General features: G+C 37.4%; 1 protein-coding gene and 1 long non-coding RNA gene across 12 annotated transcripts in view; one reads left to right on the top strand and one right to left on the bottom strand.

Moving 5' to 3' along the window:
• Positions 1-17,517, top strand: part of LOC128812104 (uncharacterized) — a 28,525-nt gene that overhangs the window by 9,973 nt on the left and 1,035 nt on the right. For 4 of the 6 annotated variants that reach the window (XR_008438596.1, XR_008438595.1, XR_008438601.1 and 1 more), the window contains 2 exons: positions 9,570-9,675; positions 9,926-10,149. This is a non-coding gene — a long non-coding RNA (uncharacterized LOC128812104). Of the gene's footprint in view, positions 1-9,569; positions 9,676-9,925; positions 10,150-11,690; positions 11,849-17,517 lie in introns of those variants that run through there. The other 2 variants (XR_008438597.1, XR_008438599.1) reach the window with 2 other exon arrangements.
• TFDP2 (transcription factor Dp-2) overlaps positions 294-17,517 on the bottom strand; it is a 52,480-nt gene continuing 35,256 nt past the window's right edge. For 5 of the 6 annotated variants that reach the window (XM_053986293.1, XM_053986297.1, XM_053986294.1 and 2 more), the window contains 7 exons: positions 16,658-16,820; positions 15,985-16,131; positions 13,739-13,807; positions 11,962-12,113; positions 7,627-7,793; positions 1,906-2,011; positions 294-1,009 (listed from right to left, as the gene is read on the bottom strand). In XM_053986293.1, the coding sequence (XP_053842268.1) occupies positions 841-1,009; positions 1,906-2,011; positions 7,627-7,793; positions 11,962-12,113; positions 13,739-13,807; positions 15,985-16,131; positions 16,658-16,820 (973 nt within the window). In that variant the 3' untranslated portion in view covers positions 294-840. The remainder of the gene's footprint in view (positions 1,010-1,905; positions 2,012-7,626; positions 7,794-11,961; positions 12,114-13,738; positions 13,808-15,984; positions 16,132-16,657; positions 16,821-17,517) is intronic. The other variant, XM_053986296.1, reaches the window with a different exon arrangement.

The raw sequence follows: 17,517 nt of genomic DNA, 5'->3' as shown, positions 1-17,517 counted from the left end.
CTTTGTTAAAAAAACAAGACATGCTCTAACATTAAAGGGATTATATGAAGTTAGAACAGTAAAGGAGAAGCTACACTGAATATGCTGTAATCTAGAAATACAATTTTTTAACTTATTTTCCTTGAAAAAAGCTGGTGCAGAGAATACTGTTTTTTCCTGACTGTTTTAATAATGGCTAAGAATAATCACTTATAATAAATTAGGCCTGCAATATAAATGAACATATGAACCTTTTATACTAATGTTACTTGTTACTTTTAGAGTATCTAAAATGGATATAAACTATTTCAAGATTCATTTAATCACTTGCAATTTATATTACTTTAAGAATCTTCTATACAGCAAGTTGAACAGAAAAAAGCAAACATTTTAACAGCTCCTTTTCCCTATAACCACTTTCATACAAGATAGTTTTAAATAACGATTTTAGCACATTTGTATGTGCTCTCTCCCCCTTTTTCTAAAGGCAGCACAGCCAAAAGACAACACAAGAATCGGCTTTTACTGACTGACTTTTCTTCTCCGTCTGAAAAAGACAAGGGGAAAACAGAGACTTGAGTCCCAAAATGGAAAAGATGATCTTAAGGTTTACTTTGCCCAATCTCCAGGGACTTTGTTCTTTTCCTCATTTATAGTTTATAAAACCCACTTTGCTCTGTCTCTGCATGTCACTCTGTGTTCACTTACACAATTCTTCAATTTCAGCTATGGATAAACTTGTTTTGAAGCTTCCATTTTGGTTCACCAAATGCAGTGCAAACCAAGGCAAGAAACCAGTAAAATCCAAACAGGCACTCCCATTAAGAATATTTGAGCAGCATTTTCCATTTTCTACTGTCCTCATTCTGGGGAGGAAGAATCCTCATCTTCATCCTCTTCGTCTTCCTCGTTGAAGGAGCAGGGCGTCTCCCCCCGGGATGCTGCACTGCTGGACTGCTGACTGCTAGGGGCAAGCAGCTGCCCAGTTGCTAAGGCCACTTCAGCATCCAAACACAACCCTGGATTCTCACTAGCAAGACAACAGAAAGGGTGAAGTTTAGAGGGTTTCCCGTGAGGTTTTAAGCTTTTTCTTTTTGGCCTCAGCTTTTCCTTTAGTCAAAGAACAAGGAAAAATCCCAAAGCGTTACAGTAAACACAGCTATTAGGAGAGTTGATAAAACACTGGAAAGTTCTATCATAAAAAAAGAATGTTGGGTCACTACCTTTTTTTTTTTTCATAAACAACTAGTAGAATTGCTTAAGCTGAAGAAAGAAAAAGGAAATCCATCAGAGTTTCATTAATACACAGAAATGTTTGCAATATAAAATGAAGCTATTAAATGCTATGAGAAAGAGCCTGCTCCAAAATAATAATCCCTATAATAATCTCTATTTCCATTTTTTATGGTACAGGTAACCTCCAAGCAAAGTCTGGCTGCTGAGGTGTATTTAAGATTGGGGTTTTGCACATGGTGTTTTTTTGTTTGGTTGTTGGTTTTTAATTTTAAATTCTTATTAAGTTGTGCAGACTAAACTTCTTTCATAAGAGCTTAAATAGCAGTGCATTTAGAGAGCAGACATTCTTATGCATTCTTCAGAAATCCTACTGGGCTTTTTTCCACATGTAATTATCTATCTGTAGTCCATGCCCAGGCAGGAATTTAAGGTTAATCAGGAAAAGGGGCTTGAAAGTGATTCTATTCTTATGAAACACAGGTACAAAACAGCTGGCATGTTCAATGTTCAAAGCATGTTGATTTGACCTTTCAAATATAATTTTCCTTCAAGGAAGACAGAAATTCTTTTACAATCAAAATCAGCCATGATAATATCTCAATTTCGGCATGCAAATGGTATGAAATAGCAAGGTTACTAAAGTACCACAAGCATATATAACTATCCTTGAATAAAAATTATTTTATTTACCTTGATTTAGCATCATAAGTGCCTCCAGCTGCCTCGAAATGGGAAACTGCTTGTGCTGAACTCGAAAGTAACCCTTGGTTTATCCAGGAAAATCCCGCAGACATATCTAGAAGAAACCATAACTATTTATGATAGTTACTTACATTTTTTCTTCCTTTTACAATTTTAAACTTTGCATTCTCTTTGCAGTTAGGATCCCTTAATTTAGTTTAGAAGGTACCAGTAGCTTGAGTTTTGTACTGTAACTGTGTCCTGTTTAATCAAGATAAAATTATATCCTGTGTTTGTGGATGCACTTAAGCCTTGCACTCAGCTTTGCCCTCTGTCTGAAGAAGATTCACCTGGCTGGTGGCTGTGTGCAATCACAGGTATCTGAAATAAGAGTTCTGGAGTCCTTCATGGAAACTTGCTGCCACAGCCTGACCCTGTGAAATGCCCGGACAGCTCCAAGTGCCTTGGCTGTCTCACTTGGTGAAGGTACAAAAGGAATTGTATTTATTTGGGTTTGAGATAGTGCAGTGAAGCCACCCAGGCAGTCTCTGTGTCGCTGTGTGTGTTCTGGTGGCCAAAGGCAGTTTCAGCTGGTGCTCTCATGGCTGACTGTGGACATGCACAGACCATGGCAAAGGGCTGGTGCCAAGAATGGAAGAGGATGCACATGAGACATAAAAGGCGCTCTCCTCCCTAGGGATAGGAAATGGGGGGGTTAAGACCATTAAAATGGTCTGGCAATAATGCCAAGTTTCTTTAGGTAGTTTGTTGACCCCTGAGAGATGTGAGAGGTTACTTACAAGCCCCACAGTACTTGTTTTCAAATTCCCTAACAAGTTATGCCTGTCAGTTGTTTCCAGTTACACACATTTCTGCCAAGAGAATCACCAAAACAAGTTTACTGACCTGATTACATTTATGGGATTTTTTTTTGGTGTGTGTGTTTTTAATTTGTTTCTTAAATAAGACATTTCTATTCACCTACTCAAATTCTATCTTGACACAAAGTTAACATCAAAAAAAGTTACCAAAACTGTCTAGTTCTTTTTCATGGTACTTGCATGTGGTTCCAGCTGGATGCATTAAATCAGAAGTTAGAGTCCTTACTCTTAAATTCTATGCCTAACCAAGCCTCTGCTTTAGACAGCACACTGGGACTGTACTACTCATAATTATCTAGAATTGTTCTGTAACAGCAGGTAAGAGGAATAACTGTGGTTGTTACATACACATTTTCATTTGTCCTTGTGTTCTTGTCAAGCTTTGGTTCCTCTAGATTTGGCAATGTTGCCTAGCACAGGGACTGTTTTAAGCAGGTTGACACAGCCATGTAAACTGGCTCACCATCCACTGGGATGGATCCACAGATTATCTTGGTTTGTGCTGTGGAAAGCTGTTGCAGCAAGGTATTTAAATGTCGTGGTACAAAGCAAGGCTAGCAAGGGTGGTGTTCCTGGCAGCAGTCCTTGGAACATGATAGCAAACGTTGGTAAGTGGCAGTTTTAGGGTGATCTGTGAGGACAGAATAGACGAGAACAGTTAAATGTAGATGGAGCTCCATGTCTTTCATCAAGATTGCCTGAAATGCAGGTTTCATGTTACAGAGAACATGTTCTCACAGCTTCCTCCTGTCTGTGCAGGAGGCTAAATCATTTGGAATGACTGCATTGTATTTAGACTAATAGAGCTCTACCAAAGTGTTGTTCGTATACCTGTGTGTACATGTTTAATTTTTCAGAAGAATAACAAGACACTGCTAGTAATCTTGTGGCTTATTAAGATTTCTGGATAATAGCTCATTAGTTTTCTTTTTGAAGAACAAAGTAGAAGCATGGCAGAAAGGTGGTTCATAAAAGCATAGCCCTGCCTTGTATTTTCATTGCCTTATATTTCTAAATTCAATTTTCCAGTGGACTCTGAGGAGCAAGGGATAAGAAGTTTGTGAAAGATGGGGAGTTTAAGCCATTTCCAGTATAGAAAAGTCTGTCAAAATAGAAGTGTGCCTACAATGAAAAGACTTATTTCTTCTGGCAGTGTAGATCAATTACTAATAGCTACACTTAAAACCAGGGAAAGCAGTTTGAATAAACCTTCTTCCCAAGGTTGTGCAGTCCAATCTAGTAGTGACATTGTGATGTACTAGGCATACTTGTAGCAGATACACTTGTAGAAATTTATACTTCATTTGAGAAGGCTCTAAAGCAATACCCTCAATAGCTTTAGCAGTTAACGTACAAATGCTGCATGGGAGTGTTGTTTACATCTGAACAAACTTGCTCGGGCAGTGGGTGCTCTTAGCTCTTTAGTTCCAACTCCAGCCCATTTTCTAGACATGGCTAATTATACAGGTAAACAGCAAAGCAATTCTTCACACAGGGGAAAAAAAAAAAAAAAACAAGTCCTAAACTGCACCCCTTTGCTCACTGCCTTAGTAGGATACATAAGGTGAGATGTTACCCCTCAGAAATCTTATTTCTTGCCTTTTTTTTTTTTTTTTAATCTGTAGCCTAATTTCTAGTAGTCACAACTCAACTTGGTTTTGTGTTAAGTGCCTCTAGGATGTGCACAGCCCAAAAGAGAGAGATATTACTCTGGCTGCTGTTCTACGAGTTTATGCTTGTCCCAGGCAGTGGAGTATTTCTGCTCACGCAGCAACCTCACACCCTCCTTTCCACTTGAGCTGTTCTGGTTGGAGCCCTTTGCTACATAGTTCTGCTTGTTTCATTGTTGCAAACTCCCCTGACAGACAAAGCCTGCAGTTTAGCACCAGGAACCAGCTCAGGGAGAACACACAGGAAAGCACCTGGGTCAAAATGCAGAAATGGGCAGGAATGGATAATTAGGACTGTGTCCTTGGGATGTCCTCTTAAGGTGGTGCAAGTCTCATGTTTTAGAGATTGTCACTTATGACAGTCAAGCAACAGAAAAGACAACAAGATACACAGAATCTTTTCCTCTATGCGTTAATATGCCTTAGCTTCTGCTGATTTCAGTGGCAGTCATACCTGCGGATCACACCAATGTAGTATTTAAAATGCATATTACAAAAATACATTTATTTGCTAAAACATTGTGAAATTAGCAAACCTAGAAGACACTACTTTTATGAAATTTGGGCACTTGAAGAATGGCTAAAGCACATGATCCTCTTCCAAAGAAAATCCACCAACAAAGCTTTGATGTGCACATCATCAGTTCAGCAGCTCCAAGCAATTTATGTGGCTGTTCAGTGCAAATAGAAAGTTATTCCTTTTCAAAGCTGAGATGGTCCAACATTTTTTGTCAAGTTAAACTTTCTTTAGTTGAACTGGTTTAGACTTAGGATTCTTCCAACTGCTTCTCTAGTCCTACTGGTAAGCATTTTAGTACAAACTATTGTTAGTGTTTGGAAATCAGGAATTATCTGAAAAAGATGTCCAGGCTAAGGTCAAACTAACATTGTTCCTGTCAGTGTACTAACAGGAACACCTACTTGGACATATTAGGACAGGACTGGCTTCTAGAGCAGTTGTCCATAGAGTCAGCTACTGGGATCATAATTAATCTTGATTGCAGTGTATTTACTCAGTGAATAAATAAGAGACCTGGATCTGTTTTTCCTGTATAGTAATAACTGAAGCCATTGTTCTTGGAAGAGCCATCATGACAATGTAGAAGTGACCATGAATTCTAGAAACAAGTGATGACCCTTTTATTTCCCTATTCTTGCTGTATAAGAAAATGTCTAAATGTCTAAAGACTCCCAAGGTTAAAATGGGAAGATAACCAAAAATATGTAATCAGGCAAAAGCTGGCTTTTAAAATATTGTGCAAAACATTTAAATCTGTTTCCTTTCTTGGTCACTTACTACAATTAGAAACCACCACTATGCAATTCATACTCTTAACTGTAGATTTCTGTAGCACAATTATGTAATAAGCAACAGATAGAATAAACATTTAATACATGCACTGGTATGTAAATTAAAGTACATATTTTTTTAATATATACACTAGTAGGAATACCTCTGAACTAATTTTTACAGAGGCTGAAACAGCTGAACGTAATCCATATATGAAGAGTACATTACTTGCCTTAATGATTTTTTAGTAAAAAATAAAATCAATGCATTTCCTATGATTAAAACTATATATAGGTTCCAGGCTGCTGGTTTGCTGCTAGGGAAGTACTCAGTAAACAATGTCATGACACAGGGTTTTTTGCAAATGTAAGGAAATCCTGTTCTCTGGAGGTAAATTAATGCAGGCTTAAAATGAAAAAGAAACTTTAGTTTGATCCTCAACACATGGGAGCAATTAAGTAACTTCAACATTGCAAAACTATTAAAAGACATGGGTTCTGCTCCTTTCCCCTTTTTTACACTGCTGATAAATCACACGCTGATAAATAATGTTGAGTTGAATGAACCTGTGAGGAACAAATCAAGATTTCTTTCAACTTCTCTTTTTGTTGAGAGTGCTGTTTTATAAAGACTTCAGGTGAAATTTCAAAATTGACCAAAAATAAAATACGAAATCTTAGTTTTAAAACCCACATGACAAGAGGACCAGGAAAACACAAATAAGTGTTAATAAACATAAGCAAGCACACCTGATGTAGTTTGAAATGTTAAGCCATTTAAAATGTACTACTTTTATAGAATGAAACTGAATTCTAATTTATAATGTGGATATTCTCAGCTCAGTCAGAGAGAAAGAGAAAGGTTTTCTAACCAGGCAAGAGCCTGGGAAACAGTTGGGAAAGAATGTAAATAATTCTCTAATCTATCTTGTTATTCACATTGTTTATAGATATGCTCTGCCACTGTGCGTCATTCACTGCACACCAATGGTGTGAGATGTTTTCACTCTACGACCAATGAAATTAATCTTCTCGATGTTCTCTATATATAGAGCGGTGCATTTGAAATAAATCAGAGCTCGTTTTCTTTGCCTTCTGATCTGGAGTTCTCTGTTCCCATCCTGCTCAACAGCGTCATATATAGTAGAGAAGTTAGGGCAAGAGCTTTATTCCCTTTCCTCAAAAACAAAGGTCTGTACACATTAATTAATTGGGTAGCACTTCCTTTACAGACGAAATCCCTTGAGAAAATGCTGGGCTAAGTTTAAGCTGTGGGTGCAGCAAGAAAAACACACTGACAATAACTACAGGAAGTGATAGCAAATTGTGCCAGCTCTAGTCCAGTGATGCAACACTGAAGGAGTTCTAGTCTTGTGTCTAAGCATGACCTGTTCAAACAGGGGAGGTAAACGTCTCTGCCTGGGACACCTGTCCTGAAGTCTTTGGACTTGCTTGATTTAGAGAAGCTTAGTTCTCAGGTGGCACCTGCTGGCTTCTGAGGGATTACACCCAACCAGTTCAAGATGCTCTTTTTCTTTCCTTTTCCTCAGCTTGGGAAGAGCTGTCTTCTTCCAGTTTGCTCCTCCATACATTCAGTTACTCAAAATTAACACTAACACATGAAAACTTGTTCTTGGTGTCAACTTAGTTATTTAAGAAATAATTTCTTCATAATGAAGCTCACACATCACACTGTTGTAAATCAGTGTGCATTAAGTCAACAGGACAACTAAGATAAACCTTTCAAACTTAACAGTAAAACAACTGGTTCATGTACGAACCCTACTAAGTTCCACAAACCCTGAAATTTACATACATAAGTTAACATAATTAAATTTGCTTCAGTTAAGTAAGGTTATGGATTTGATCAGGAACAATATTTAACTTACCTGTGATGTAGCCTTCTAAAGCTTTTGGCACCAGTGATTTTGCAGTTCTTAGGTCCTCAGCTGAGCATTTGCCTGCTTCGAGCCCAAAGGACATTCCCATTCTCTTCAGCACCTCGCTGTCATCATGAATCTCAAAAGTATTATCGAAATTAAAGAGGTATTCAAATCTGCAGGTAAAAAATTAAAAGTGAGATAATTCTGAAAAGAGCACAGCTATGCTCTTCTTGCCTATTCTTTCTCTGGCAGTTTTGGCATGTACTAAGGTAAGCATCTGGAGTCCTGGTTTTCTGTAAAGGGTCCTTAAGGAAAGAGAAGTGCAAGAAATGCTTTCTCTTTTCTGTGACTGGCATGCCTACAGGTTTTAAATGGCACATTCTCTATTAAAGGAACTTCACCAGTGAAGGAACGAAGTTTAAAATTTTCTGCCTCATTAAATAGTTTCAAAGGAGAAGAGGGAGGCCTTAATTAAACATGAACCTTCACTTGCACTAAAGCCAGTAAGGTCACCTGAACCCCTGTCACCAAAATAACTATTTTGTTTTTCTGCTTTTACTTTTCACTTTCTGTTCTAATGTGCAACACTCCTCCTGTGAACTGACCTATTTACTTTGGTATAATTTTGCTTTTTTGGACGCAGCTAGAAAAGCAGTCTGTTCAGAGTCTTGTGTGTTCACAACCCACTGTTTCTGCTGCAGGATTCTCAAAATGTTTTTAACTGCAAGGCAGCTTTAAGAAATGCAGGGGAATTTAGGCTGGCCTTATGCTGTCATCACAGGTATTAAAAGCTTGGACAGTTCTGGTCTGTAAAATAAGGCTTAGCTCTCAGTACCTCCTTTCCTGCTGACAAAACCTTTATTCTTGGAAAAGCAACTCATCTGTGAGATACAGTCTTTAAAAGATAACTCACTGGTGGGTCTTTCATTATCTCTCCAAGCTTATGTCACATGTCAATTTTCTTGCTAGGTTGTTTTCTAATACTTATTTTCTTATATCTGAACCAGGAAACTTGGAAGCTTTACAGCTCTTGAGTTTATACACAGCATTTCTTTTGTGACTCATACCATATTACTTGTTAAACCTATTGTTTATGTACCTTTATTTATTTCAGCATAATCACATTAAGAGGGAAAATAAGATGTGTTGTTATAATTTCAACCAATACAATTACATTGTTGCTGCCTAAACTGGCACAGTCTGGTGTCATACCAAGCAATTACCAGCAAGCTGTAATTACTGACTCATAACTGAATTCCAATTTATGGCACAGGATCAAAAGCTGCATTTATTGATAGCTCTGGACTTCTCCCATGTGCTGTGGCCAAATACTGGCTATTAGAAAGGAAGGTAACTTATTTTCCTTTCCCAGCAAGTTTCCAAATGGAGAAATTTAGAGTCTTCAGTGTTTCTCCAGTTTAGTTTCTAGCAGCCTGCAGTCACTGATACAAGAAATCCTTACAATTCTTCTATTTTGCTCTTAACAACTTTTTGAGGATTTTCTTTCAAGCACCTGACATGACCCCCTTCTGAACTTATGTAAACTTTTAGCATGAACAAAATCAAATATTACTACTTGCATAGAGTAGTAAAAACCTTCTTTTTGTCATTACCTGGTATCTTCTCTTAATGTCTCTCAATTTAATAAGCAGCTGTGTGCAGCTATTCTCTATGCATATTCATGATTTTTGAGACACCTGGGAATCCACTGTCCTCTCCTTTCTAGGCCAAAGAGCCCATCTGTTCCTTCTGTCAAAGCTTTCCATAGCCTCAGTCCTTCTTGCTGCCCTCCCATGTCTCTCTTGGTTATGCCATACTTTTTCCAAGAACATGAGAGTGTGCAATATTCCAGATATAAAGCACTATATGCATCTGGCTTTACACTGTAGTCCTTACTGTTTTTCCTAGTATTTCAACTGTTACTGAGAAACCAACTTTCGTTCTCACAGGAATTATCTACTGGGCTCCCATATTATTCAGTACTACAAGCCAGGGCCAGAGGCTATTAATACGGTGTATGCAAAATTTGGGTACACTTCCAGTCCCTTTCCCATGGTAAGTACAAATTCACCAGTGATTTTAATCTGGATTTTCTGCTGCTACAGACAATTCTTTCTGTAAGGGTACAGGAGGCTACTTCCTACACGTTCTTGCTAATATACAGCATTGTATCTCCAGTGTTGTACAAAATCTTCTGCATTTCCCCACTGAGATGTTCTCATTTCCAAGTTTCTGATACATCTGTTGTGAATGAATGCTTGTTTAAAACAAGGTATTCTGGTTACTTTTTCTTTCTTTTTCCTAGGACCAACAGCGTTTATACAGAAGTACCATATACACTAAATACATTTTTCCTGTTTAAATGGGACTCACTCCTTCAGGTGCCTCATCTCTAAAATTAGTTCTTAACTACTTCCTTTTTACCTGAAGACTTTGCTTTTCCTACTCCAACTTCAGAAATGCCATTCCCAGCATGCTGCTTGGCACCCATCTACATCCTCAAACTCTAAATAAAACTTGCCCAAATAACTTCTCTCTCTTTTTTAATTTTTTTATTATTTGTGAGACATTTCACTCTGTTTTGGCTGATTTTGCATAGGAAAATGCTTAGAGGACACAAACCTATTTTCCTTCTGATACTATATCGCCCTTATATACATTATAACATTTCCAAGCAATTACTTTCCTTTAGAAGTTCTTCTGTAAATACAATTTTGAGTAGCTAACGCTGTGAGCTTAGCTCTTCATTGGACTTACTAGCATCAGTACTTCATATAAATGTTATTTGGAGAAGAAAGGAAAAAGGAAGCCCTTTGGCTTTCAGTCTGGAACCAAGTGCAGAGCAAGCCCTCAAGCTGCCCAGTGATGGAGTCAAGCAGCACAAATACTCTCCAATTAACTACAGACTGGGAATTCTCCAAACCAAGGCACCACCTTTGCTAACTGCCTTATTTAGCAGATCAGTGTAACAGTGGTTAAAACAGAGCAGTTTCTGGCACTGTTTACCTATTACTGCTGCCATTAATTAGTTGCACAAATAATAATCCCAGTGGAAAGCTGGCTTAATTTGGGTTGTACACTTAATGACCTCCAGGTGACATACTACCAAAGCTGAGTTATATAAATTGAAGTATCAACAACTTCAATAATTTTGGTGTGCTCACTTTTAGTAGGAGTGTTTTCACAGAGCTGGAGAGCATAGAAGTGTGTTACACTGCTCTGGATCCCAAATGCCAGATTAATCTCTGATAACTCAAAGCAGTTCTGAAGTTTCAGTATGAAACTGTTCAACTTTTTAACAACTTCAAACCTAAGTGTAGAGTCCTGTTTAAAAGAGCAGGAAGACCTCTGTAGTGAGACTATAGAATAAGAGTATAATTATGCTAAATCAAAAATGATCCTAAAATTCCCAACTTGCTGAACTGCAGTGCTCATGACAGTATTCCACAAGTTTTGTGACAGAATATATTGGACTTCAGTCTAATTTTCTACAAAAATTCAACTTTTAATAATACTGCTGCTTTGCATGCTGGTGCATGGGTTACTAGAGTCTGTCTATTTTTGCTGTGTGATTGACTTGTAGTTCAGTACAGGATTTGCATACCACAGAGTGAAATCTGTAATCTACAGTATTAGAGCAAAGCCAGCTATTTTCAGCTAATAAACTGATTGTGAGCTGATTACCAATTAACGTAACAGCACCTCAAACTTCAGCCATATTTTCACAGGATGAAGAACACAAGCACACACAATTATGTAACTGGAAGATTTTCAGATTAATGTGAATGCAACTGTAGCAGTTTGCTCACAATGACAGTATTACAAATTTCTGTATCTTTTCCTTCAAAGAAGTTTTTGCTGTTTAAAAACACTTTTGAAGTTGTTATCACCTGGAATATGTTACTTTTGTGTCATATGGGTAACCTTGTGTTTCTGTGTACATTTTAATGGCATACTAAGAGTAAGAATTCACATGGCTGCTTTAAAAGGTAATGCTGTCCCAGTAAATAGTTTCATTCTAGTTATTTCTTAATAATAATAACTTCATAATAGTTATTTCTTCTGTGCAGGGAATGCTCTTTGAAATGTCAGCCTGAAGTGCTTTTACAACAGTGAAAGTCAGCCTGTTTTAACTAGTGTTAATAAACTCATCCATATTATTACTGCAGTTGCATTAAATATTGAAAAAAAAAAAACCAAGCAACCGCCTGAAGTGACAGTTGTGAATGTAAGTACAAGAGTTACTTCTAGTAAACTAGAAAAACTTCCCTCACTTGTTTGAGGAAAAATTCCAGTCCACAAAGAAAATAAAATTATAAAAATAATTTCATAAACACTCACTTATCACTTGATATGCTGCAGTCTATAATTGTTCTTTTGCTAGTGTTGACTATTAAGAAAGGCAGCTGTATTGTGGAGGTCAAAGATGGAGGGCCTTGATTTTGCTGTTCATTTTGCTGATTTCTTTGTACCAAGTTTTTAAATGCTATTTGCTGTAAAACAAAAGAAAGAAAAAATGATCGCTGTCAATAAAAGAGCAGACATCAGTGTTTCCAGGAAATGAAACCTCATAGGTCTTATTTACCAACTCTCAATACCTTCAGTAATTTTTTGTCAAAAAGTGAGTTGTGGCCTTACTTTCTCTTGGCACTAGTGAAATTCACCAGGAGCAGAAGTTAAACCCAATTTTTGCACACATATACTATTGATTCTGTTTCCCCTCATATTCCCTGGAGAAGAAACAAGAAAGAAGCAGTAAGGCTTGCTGGAGAATGTTTCCCCAATCCCTTTGAAAAGGCTCTGGAGTCAGAGGTCTTCTCTGGTACTTTTTACATGTAATTGCCTCAGGGTAGGAGATAGCTACACTGAAACAAAAATTCCCCCACATCCCATATCTGTATTTTTATTCTCTTTCCCTTCTCATCCATCACATTCTTCTCTCTCTCAAAAGAGTCAGTTTAGAAATTCTCCTCTGGAAGTTATTAAGCAGATGATGTTTGTGACACCACTCTCTGCCTGCCAGTTTCTTATACCTGACTGCACATGTGTGAAAATGTGTGGGTTTGGGAAATGTTATTTGAGGGAGTAAAGTCAGTACTTACCCACCTGAGGCACTGCTTATCCCATTTAAGGGGAAAAAGGTGGATAATCACCATCCCAAAGGACTGGTAAACCCTTTGGCAATCAACATAATCAGGGCAATAATGACAGTTGTGGACAGTAAGAGATCAACTTTGTCAATATTTGGGCTAAAAGTTAAGAGGGCCTGAGTTGCCTTATTCACTAGTGGAATTTTATTTTACTGTTGGAGGAACTGCTGATGTATTGGGTCAGACAGATAGAATCCCAATTGTATCCTAAGTAGAGAAACAGCTTTTGGTGAAAAACAAAGAAGCATCAGATATTTGAAAGTTTCAGTAAATATCAATTACATGAAAATTGTCTCAGTGTAGTTGAACCAGCAAAAAATGTAGCCTTATTGTCTGTAATCTCATAAAACTGTTTGATTACATTTAAATTACTAGAAGTCTGCACAGACTAGAATGTTAAGGAATGCTCGTAACTATATTTATAAAATGTTACTTTATAAACAAGATGCATTTGAAATATATTTCAGCAATTAAAGCCAAAAATAATCTCAAAGGTATATGACAGAAAGTAAAGGTGTTAGATTTGCCAGCCTTCCACTCTTAAGATCCAGAAATGTCTATATTCTCCAAAACAACTCTGCTACACAAGTTGTTGTGAACTTCAAAGCTTAGGTCAAAGAGAAAATTTGAAAAATGACTCAGGGTAGCTCTGGGGGAACTTAAGAGTCAACAAGGGGGACTTGTGAGTTGTTCCCATTCCCACTAAGGTTGGAAAAGCTTCAGCAGAACACATAGGAAAGCTTGTGGCACACAGATGGAGCGTGCTGGTTTACAGCAGGCAAAACTGAACCACGGTGTTGGCAAGAGGTCCCTCTACCAGAATCCAGAAAGGTCACAGGAGTCAAACTTTTCTCCTTAGTATGTCACAGCTGTTAGCTAAATCTAGAAAGAACTTCAGAAGGTCTAACATGTTTGATTTGCACTTGATATTTTCACTTATGGGGGAAAAAAATTGAAATGAAATATACCTGCAGTAGCAGTTCTTGCAGTTGGGCTCGCTTCTGTTTTATCCTTTCAATCCGCTTCTGTTTTTCTATCTTAAAAGATAAATGTAAATGCATCAAGATACTTAGTTACCTTGTCCATTCCCTTGTGCCAAACTGAACATGCTTTCTTTGTAAATGGGGGCAAATTGCATGGGAATAAGAGTTTCTCCATGAAGCAGGTCTGGCAGACTGTAATGTCTTTCTTTGTCAACAGTTTTAACTCCAGTAAGGATTTAATTATTACAAGAGACTATTATGTCCCCCCCATTCTGCCTCTTTTGTCTTGCACTGAGTGCAAATTGGCACCGAATCAAACACTTGCTCAAGGGGATGCTTTGGGATTTTTTTCCCCTTCTGCCCTCCACTCTTTTGGAATTGTGCATGTCCCACTGTTCTCCTAGCTGCAAGCTACTAGACATAAATATATGGAGGCTGGGCTTATGATCACCTATATCTTACAGTGACCTCCACTTGTTGTTTGAGACTTAATTAAACTGACAAGACAGCAGCAACAAAAAGGGGTAGAGGTAACATTTTCTACAGGAGCACAGCTCTTGCAGCAGGTTGATGTGGCCAAGCTGCTGCAGCTGGGACACACAGGGCTGGGACAGGGCAGAGCTGACCCTGCAGATGCAGCAGCCTTTGGAAGTGTCCTCTGGGGCAATGCTTAAGAATTGGACAGCTGGGGTTTAAAGGGCTTTTTGCTCATCATCCTCTTTGGTGCCAGCACTGTATCACTGGCTCCCAAAAGACTAAACTCTTAAATTACCTTTTCACTCAAGCTCTGAAACTAAATATTGTGGCATTTTAAAAACTTATCTGGCCCAAACTCCTCTATCTTATTTTTACAAGGTTTCTTTGTGGTGGTTCCCTCCTCACACACTTTAATGTTTAAAATGCATCTTTCAGTTGGCTTTCTGTGCTGGGACTCTTAAAACCAGTAAGCAGTACAGATATCATTCAGGCATGGTTTCTATATAACAAGCTCTTTCGCACTGATTTTTGTACTGGTAATCTTATTACAGATTTACATTGTAAGAACAGTTGCCACTTTATACAGCCTTAAAAGCGAAATTAATTCTGATTTTCACACCATCAAAATGCAGCTTTGTTTTACATTCTTTTCTATTATGTCAGAGGAAGCAACATTTTTTGAAAAATATGCCTGGCTTCCATTTTGTGCATGTGTAATTAGAGCCTGAAATTGTAAATTGCATATGATTATTGAAGATGAGATAATGAAATTCAAGTTCCATATTTGTAACAATAACCTATACTGGAGACAATGCATTCACATGAATGCATGCAAAATGTAGATTTATCCAGAATTAAAAAAAAACATCCTGAAGCATAATGATTGAACTCATGCATTGTCCTTGGATGGATGTATTTTTCAAGTTACTGTAATGGAAAAGGACAGTAAAAGCTTTTCTCTTACCACATCTAGAAAGACAATTGATGTAAATGACCCTGCACAAAAATAACTGCTCTGTACTGCAGAGGCACCCACCCACATTTTAAGATACCTCATGTTCAAGTGTCACAGAGAAGTATTTGCAGACAGCCATTACAGCAGGCTGCAGTAAATACAGTGAATTGTGCTTTTTATTTATAGCACATTTGGCCTGAAGGACAGGCAACATTTGTGCATATAAATTCTGGCATTCCTGCAAAGAACACTGTAACTCTTAGCCTGCTGAAAAAATAATGGAAATAACTGATAAGTAAAACTTCTTCTTGCTTTCTCTGGCAGATCATAACTAGTTTTTGACATTCCAGCAGGAATTATATTTCAATTTAATTGACTTTGAATTATATTTCCAAGTACAGATATTAATAGAGAATTGGTCTAATTTTAAATGTAAACCATTTTGTGAGCATAACTGAACCATAAATTCTTTTGACTTTCTTCTGGTTAATTCAAGGTACTACAGACTTTAATCTTAAAAATAATCCCTGATTTAATCAATGACCATTTTTGTACGGTAAACAGCTTGGCTTTTTAAAAAAAACTAAATATAATGTATACTAAATGAAACTGAACTAAGCATACACAAACACATTTTTTTTCAGTTTATTCCAGTATCAAAATTTATATTTCCATAGTGTACAAGCATCAAAACCAATCAGGTTCAAATTAAGAAAAAAAATCCCTCTTCTATAAAGAAAAGCAAGTCAATTATCAAAGCATGTGAATAAAACAGAATTCCCCATGTACCTCCCTTTACCTCTAGATTCTGACATTCCTGAGCTGAGTTTGTAGGAAGGCCGATCCATCGGATTTCCTTCTTCTCCTTTGAAATGATGTTCATTGCCATCAGGACATTGAGGGCATCGTAAACTCTCCGTCGAATATTTTTCTGATCGTAAGCCTGCTAAGAAAACAATACAAGACTAATTACAACAAAAGAATTGAATTAAAAAGGGAAAAGCAATTGAACACATCCTCCATAGACATGGAGAAGTTCAAATGCCAAAATGGCAGTCTGGTCAGAATGGTGTTAAACCACGATCCTTCATCTGTGATACCCCTTGGATACCACATGGGCATGCTTGGTTGCAAATGGAAGCTTCAGGCCTTCCTGAAGCATCTCTGTGGGAAATTCCATCATGGCAAGTCTGGCACAGTTGTAAAGCCTGACAAGACCACATATGCAAGAGTAGCCTTTCCTTAAAGTTAGTTATTTTGGCAGATTCCTCTACGTTGTTTATAATTTAGAGGGAGTTCAATTCTTCATCTTAATTCTGTATTTTTAGATTTCAAAGGGTAAGTCTTTATATTTGAGAACTAGTTAAGTGAAGGTGAGTATGGACTGTGGCAGGACAGTGCAGAAACATAATTCCATGATAAAACAGACTAATCTGTATTGGTGTAACAAAATTCAACACATATTTGCTTACTGAATCTGTTGCTAGGTGGCTGTTAGAAGTTGTGAATTCTGATACGAGCTCATCAGCGACTTCATTGTATGAAGTTGTTCCTTTACGTTGAACTTTTTCACAAACTTTCATTGAAAAATGTCTCAGACCCTTCCCATTTTTATCTCCTTTCTTGCTTCTCTTACTGAAAGAGAAAAGTATTATTTTAATATGTTGAATGTTAATAAGCTACTTTGTTTCACAGCAAAAGGTAACAGAAATCTGGACTATCAAAACGAAAAATAAAAGTTTTGTATCAGTTTCTTGTTGTTTACAAGTTGGCAAAAAAGTGCACTAGAGCCCCTTCCCCTTCCTTGCCTATTTTTACATTGGTAGCATTTGAACACATGCTGCTGTGAAGATGCTTAAAGTGGATTTGGAATTCATCTCCAGGTAGTCTCACGAAAGAACAACCAGAAAAAAGAGGAAAATCTCCCAGGGTGCTTATGTACCTGGAAGCCATGTTTATGTGGAGCTCTCATGTGTGTGCCTAAAATAGAAAGGCTCAGACGTTCCTATGTAATATACAGCAGGAGATACTAAACTTGGTCATTAGGGGAATTAAGGTGTGTCCATCATAGAATATATCCACATATATACATATATATACATCTATTCCATGATGTATCCATCACAGAACAGATACAAGAATCTCTTTCATGGAGAGTAAGTACATGGTCATTGGGTTTTAAGGTGCCAAATTAAGAACTGGCAAACTGTCAGGGTTATTTTCCATTCACCTTCTTCCAGAAAAGGTAATGGTAATAGATAAAAACAAGAACAGTTGTTTTTATCACACAAACTAGATCTGGATGTGTAATTCAATAGAAACCTTTAAGAAG

Source organism: Vidua macroura, chromosome 10, assembly GCF_024509145.1.
Source record: "Vidua macroura isolate BioBank_ID:100142 chromosome 10, ASM2450914v1, whole genome shotgun sequence".
NCBI classification, from domain to species: Eukaryota; Metazoa; Chordata; class Aves; order Passeriformes; family Viduidae; genus Vidua; species Vidua macroura.
The sequence above is the reverse complement of the archived record's forward strand: the minus strand, read 5'-3'. Positions and strand labels throughout refer to the sequence as shown.